The sequence below is a fragment of the Vipera ursinii genome (assembly GCF_947247035.1).
Source record: "Vipera ursinii genome assembly, chromosome: 5".
Classification (NCBI taxonomy): Eukaryota; Metazoa; Chordata; class Lepidosauria; order Squamata; family Viperidae; genus Vipera; species Vipera ursinii.
In genome coordinates this window covers 51665359-51671855 of record NC_139518.1, presented here as the reverse complement: position 1 = coordinate 51671855, position 6497 = coordinate 51665359, and the positions used below count along the sequence as shown (strand labels likewise).

The 6497-nt window shown below is 37.5% G+C and overlaps 1 protein-coding gene across 1 annotated transcript in view; it reads right to left on the bottom strand.

Moving 5' to 3' along the window:
• RBM20 (RNA binding motif protein 20) overlaps positions 1 to 6497 on the bottom strand; it is a 79246-nt gene that overhangs the window by 19647 nt on the left and 53102 nt on the right. Inside the window, exons 4-6 of the mRNA XM_083364091.1 lie at positions 4782 to 4879; positions 3078 to 3166; positions 8 to 151 (exon numbers count right to left, since the gene is read on the bottom strand). Of these exons, the coding sequence (XP_083220217.1) occupies positions 8 to 151; positions 3078 to 3166; positions 4782 to 4879 (331 nt within the window). The remainder of the gene's footprint in view (positions 1 to 7; positions 152 to 3077; positions 3167 to 4781; positions 4880 to 6497) is intronic.

Here is a 6497-nt window from a genome sequence, read left to right as displayed (position 1 = left end):
AAAATACCTGATTGGTAGATTTCATGAGAATATAATTAGTGACTTTTCCGAAGGGAAGTCCAAGATTGATTACATCATTCTCTGTACAACTTCCTTCGGGAAGATTACAGATGTGTACTACACGACCTGGGACACATTTCCTTTGTAGAACCTGAAATTATTAAAAATAAATTTAGAAACAGAAACAGTTGTAAAACAACTACCAGGTAAACATACACATTTGAAATCACACTTCTTATCCTTCGCTGAGTTTGTACAGAGCTGATAATTTTCAGAATCTCAAATACTTGTTCACAAGTCCATATAATCTCCCTTTTATTGTAGCCCAAGAGTCTGTTAAAAATTAATACACATTTAATTGTGTAACATAACATATTGAAAGATTGCCTATATAAAAATAACACTTTCATGTAAGATATAGACTACAAGAATTCTTTAGAGAAATCTATAAATCCACAGTTCTACTAATCACTATGCATATATCATCCATATCTAAAAACACATCCCATTTCTCTAATACTCAATAGATAAATGTACCATCAATGTCTTAGTACACATCACAATGATAAAAAAATAATGACCATTCGGGGCAAGTAGATAAGTCACATGGTTTGCATCACGTTGTTGTGACTCATGTTTTGTCATTTACTCACACTCTCTGGCCCCCATGGATAACTATGAATATTATAGATATTCTGGAAGAGTGATGTTTGATATCTGTGCTGAAAAGGCAACACAGCTTCACACTTCATTAGTGCCTTACCCTTACCCTTGAGTAGCAACTGAAATTTGAGACTGAGGAGAATGACTTGATCACATCTTTGCAAATAAGGAACTTTAAATCCTGACTTAAGATTCTGCCAGTTAACTCTCTGTTGCTTGATTCCTCAAAAAGGAGGCAATGCACCTGATAACCAACAGATTTCTTGGTAAACTTTTTTTTAAGAATCTGTATTCCTCAAAAAAAGGAAGATGGACGTTACTTTGGATATCTACTTATTAACAGGGTAACTCCACTATTATACAAAGAATATGTATATTATACAAGTACTATCATTTTCTTTCATTTATTGTTAATTGTATTCAATTTACCAGATTCCTATAAAGAACTTTTTTTTCCTGCTAAATAGATGTAGGGTGCAGCTAGTGGTATTTAAAGAGATGACATTTGAGTTGCGGTCTCCCTCTGTCGTCTTGATAATTTTGGCCCAGTATAGAACCCACTGACTGACTCAATATGGCAAGTATTCAATGTGATAGTTAAAGCTGTGTTTATTAATACTGGCTATAGTAACAAACTGCTGCAAGATGGACTGTGCTTTATTTCCCCCATCAGGTGAATTTCTGTACATGCTATTTTTATTTTGGGTTTAACCCAGTGGTGGGATTCAAATATGTGAACAACCGGTTCTCTATGTGGATGCCACTTCTGGAAGTCCATTCTGGGCCTGAGCAACAAAAAATTAGCTACCGGTTCTGTTGAAGTAGTGCGAACCGGCTGAATCCCACCACTGGTTTAATCCATATTTTTATCCTTGTTGCTTTGGTAATATACCTGGCTATCTCTGTCATATAACCCAGTGTCCAGGGGCAATTTTAATATGGAACAGAAAATGACTTGAGTGGAACTCCAGGTCTCCAGGAAGAACTTGGTAAGTGGATAAAAATGCCAAATCCATTCTAAATATCTGGCTGACTGTGTAGTGGACTATAATGAGGAACAAAAAAGAATGGAAGAATGTCCACCAGTGCATCTTCACTGAAAGACAGGGAAAATGCATGGAAGTTAGTATAACCTGAAGGCTTACTGGAGGGACCAAACTGGTCTTGAAGAAAGATCAAATGAAGAATAGAAAAGAGAGGTGGCAAGGCAAAGTGTTACATGACCAGTACCTTAAAAAAAGCTATCAGGCAAAGCAGATAACAACAAGAGCTAGCAATGGCTAAGAGCAGAAAAGAAAGAGACAGAGGGACTAATTCTGGTTGTACAAGACCAAGCCTTAAGAACAAATGCATTCAAAGTCAGAATTTAAAAGGCAGCAAATGCCATTTCTGCAAAGAAGCCAAAGAAACAGTGGACCACTTAATTAGCTGCTGCAAGAAGATCAGACAGATTGACTACAAACAATGGCATGACAAAACAGCAACAATGGTGTATTAGAAAAACGGTAGGAAATACAATTTGCATGCAAGCAATAATTGGTGGAATCAAAAAGGAATAGAAAATGAAAAGCTAGAGGCGACTAAAATACAGACAAGCACCTGCCACATAACACTCCAGGCTTAATAATTATCAATAAGAAAGTCAGAGTCTTGATAGTGGACAACGCAATGCTTGAAGACAGCAGAAGAGAAGAGAAAGAACTGGAGAAAACCACAAAATACAAAGGTCTGTAAATAGAAATAGAACGATTGCAGCAAAGACACAGCAACCAATTGTAACAGGCACCTTGGGTGCAATCTTAAAACATCTGGAGCACCACTTGAATGCCTTTGGCATTGACAAAACCACCATCAGTCAATTGCAAAAGGCAGCTTTACTTGGAACAGCTTACTGTCAAGGATGACCCTTTGGCAGCTACGTGCCTCTGCATTTCAACTTGCCTTTAGATAAAGGGGGGAAGGGATTACTTTCATGTGGGTAGATGGAGAAACGATTCAGCTGCAGACTGTGGGAGCTTGAAGCTTTGTCAAAGACACCAGAACAGGTGTGGATTTAAAGCAGACGGTTCCCATAATGAAGTGGACTTGTTGATATGGATTACATTGGGAGATTGGCTGGAAAAACTATTAAGTCTATGAATTGGTGTGGAAACCTCAGAACTAGTTTTTCTTTGACATAACCATGCAGTGTATTCAATAAACAGTAAGCTTTTCAGAAATGGAATTATTCTGGAGTTTTATTTGGATTCTCGAGCTGTTGACACTTACACCTGCAACAATATCTTTAACACACCATCAAACAACAACATCTGCATATCTCAGGTTCTTGGAGAAAATTCCATAGATGGATAAAAATTCCAAATCCAGTCTAAACAGGTGACTGACTGTGCAACCAACATAATAAAAATACTCACATTTCCACCAAGTGGTACATAAGAGAATGACGAACTTGACTGGCCAAATGAAGATGCAGAATTATAAGACTCGGCATTTAAAGGGTAATCTAAGGAAATGACACATATTGCATGAAAATATATGCAAAAAAGAAGTCATTTCTTTAAACATAGATTTTGACAAAATTATTTCACATTTATTTATATTTTTCCTATAAAGCATCCCATTGCTAATTAAAACCAATGATGGTCTATGATTCCTTGGAGATAGCAGACATATAAAAACAAAGTGAGACTTTGTTCCAGATTGGCAAAACATAGAAAGAATCAAGTTTGATCAAATTAAAAGTACCTAAGGAAATGTATTTATTATTCAACTTATATGCCACCTATCTCATAAGAAGTGACTCTAGATCCCTAAACTATGGCTTTCTTTCATTGTTCTTTTCCATTAACTGGCAAATGAGTCGTTATTTCTAATCCTCAGTCATAGTAGCAACAAGGGGGAGGGGCAAATGAGGAAATATGTATCCTGAAGATACATGTAAAACTACAACTCATGTCTCCCTCAGATGTGAGGGTAAGCAGATAATATTATCTGCATTATGATGTAATTGCATATGTGTTGGTACTTTGAAGAAAATAAGGTTTGCTCTGGCACCATTGAAAATAATGTATAACCTAGTATCTATAGGTATTTATTTTCCATGAGCTTATTTTAAACACACCCACCATTAAAGCAACTGTTGGGATGAACCCAGGATGTGATGAATGTAGTTGTACTCTTCTAACGTGCATGATACGTTTGTTTAAATGCATTAGGGAAACAAAAAGGTGTTTTAAGGATTAGTATGGAAATAATATATGACATAAGATTCATGATTATGAGATTTAAATGGCTTGGGATCAGGTTATCCAAAGGATCATCTTTTTCCAAGAGTTTCAACCCCTCTAATCTGATCCAACAGATTGGGCATGCTGCAGATCCTATAAGGCAGAGTGCTGACTGGGGTGGGTGGTAACTAGAAGACGGGGTTGTTTTTCTGCTGTAGCCCCTGCCTGATGTGATACTGGAGATTAGAATGGCCCCAACCCTGTTTGCTTTAAAAAACTTTAAGAACTTGGCTAGGTACCCAGGCCTGAGGCTTGGAATGCATAAAGGGCCCTGATACTTGACTTTACTATAATTTGACAGTAACTTCTCTAGTCACGGCTTCTGTTTGTACCTATTTATTTTGTGTATGTTTTTATTTTAATGTTTTTTAAATTGTTTTATTTTTATAATTTTAGAATTATAAGTTTCCCTTAGTTACTTTGTTGAGCTGGGCAACTATAGAGAATGAATGGATGGATGGATAGATGGATGGATGGATGGATGGTTGGATGGATGGATGGATGGATGGATGTAAGTCATTGAGAAATTTACAGAAAGGCTAAACTTAGTCATTACTTCAAGACATATCAAAATAATCAGGAAAGATAATTTGATCACAACAGTTATACTATATTACATCCTTTTCATTTTACCAATATACTTATAATCATAAATATTCTGAAAAACACATTGTATATTTCCATTCTTGGGGGAAAAATAAAAACTTCAAACAGAGATTAATTTAGCTATTATGATTACACTCAAATATTCAATGACATGTGTCCATGTGTCAACTATATTCCAACTATATATATATATATATATTTATATATATTACTTGGGATAATTACCTTCAGTACTAGACAGTTTAAACACAGTTTTATTATTTGGGGAGGAAGAATGCAATACTCCTTCTGCTGCTGAATGCAACATACAATGAATGTCAGTGCTAAAAAAAGAAGCAAAAGTAGAAATTCAGCTATAGAATAAGAATACATGGGTCAGATCTTAAATGTGCTTAGTTACCAGATTTTTTTTTTATATTGAAGAAATCCAATAATAATACCTCAGTAACAGAAATTATGAAATTCTAAGCATCAAGCTTAACATTAAGTTAGTACTCCTGGGTATTTTTGAAGTCTTTAAAAAAATTCAACCAATAGAGAAATTTCAAGTGAGAATTGTATCTGAATTCAGTGAAGATTCCTTCTGTTTTTGTTAACAGTGTAGTTGAGACTGTTCACAAAAATATCTGTAGTAGAGCACCTGCAATCTATCCTGCTGCAAACTTCACTTTTACGAGGTTGGGCCATAGGGAGCAATAGGGATGGCTGCTCACTTGTCTTCCATCCTGCAGGGCAGCAGTATGCCTGTCTACACTCTGTGTCTGAGCTGCCAGCGAGGTTCCCTGGACTTAGGGAATGGGGGGATTTCAATCTGCTTCTCTAGGCCAGGGGTATAAGGTAGTGCAGGAATTCATGGTCACCATAGACCTGGTCCAACTTATCCATGGTCCTACTCACATGGGGGGAGGTTACATATTAGATCTTGTGTTTGCCTTGACCGTGATGTTATGATCTGGCTTTGCAGAACATTAATATCTGTCCCTTGCCACGGAGGGACCATGCTCTCTTGACCCTAGAATTCCCCACAGCTACCTCCTATCTCAGGCAGATGGAGCCTATTCAAGTGGCCCACCCAGGTACCTGATGGACCCAGTGCCTTTTCAAAGGGAATGTGAGACTCTTCCTGAAATTCTGGTTAAAGGCAGAAGCCTGGTCATAGCTTGGAATGAGCAGATGATTGGCTCCATGGACCAGACTGTCTGTCTACATGGGTCTCATAGAGCACCATGGCTTACAGAGGAGTTCCAAGAAATCAAGTGACATAAGACATCTCAAGCACTGCTGGAGGAAAACAAAGAATAACACTGACTGGCCACAGGTAATACCCTATATTAGGACTTACCTTGTGGCAATAAAAGTTGTTTAGTGTAACTACTTCTCTGCTCTTATTGCATCCAGGTCCCTCCTAGGTAAGGAGGAGTACGGTGAACCCTTGGCGGGTTGCCATGAGGAATATTCTAAATATCTGTCAGATAAAGTTGATGAACTTCACTTGGAGCTGGCCTCTGGCTAGGGAAATCTTTTGGATGTTACAGAGTTACATCTCAGTCTTGTTATCTGGGAAGAGTTCAAGCTAGTTGCTCTTGAGGAAGTGGACATGGCCCATACCCTTTTAGTTGATAAAGGCCAATTAAGGTGGCATGTTTTGGGGTCCAAGCGATGATCAATGTCTGCTTTATTTATTAAATTTCACCACTGAAAGCAACTTTTTGAAGTAGGCAGTGTTGTGCCCTCTTCTCAAGAGGCCATGTTTGGACTCAACAGTGTTAAACAACTTTGACTCGGTCTTCAACCTTTCCTTTTTAAGGAGGGGGTTGGTACACAACTACAGTGGGTCCTAGATGAGGCAGATTATCTAAAATCTTTTCAATCTGGATTCAGATCAGAGCACAATACTGAAATGGCATTGGTTGCATTTGTTGATAGTTTTTCAAAGGCTTA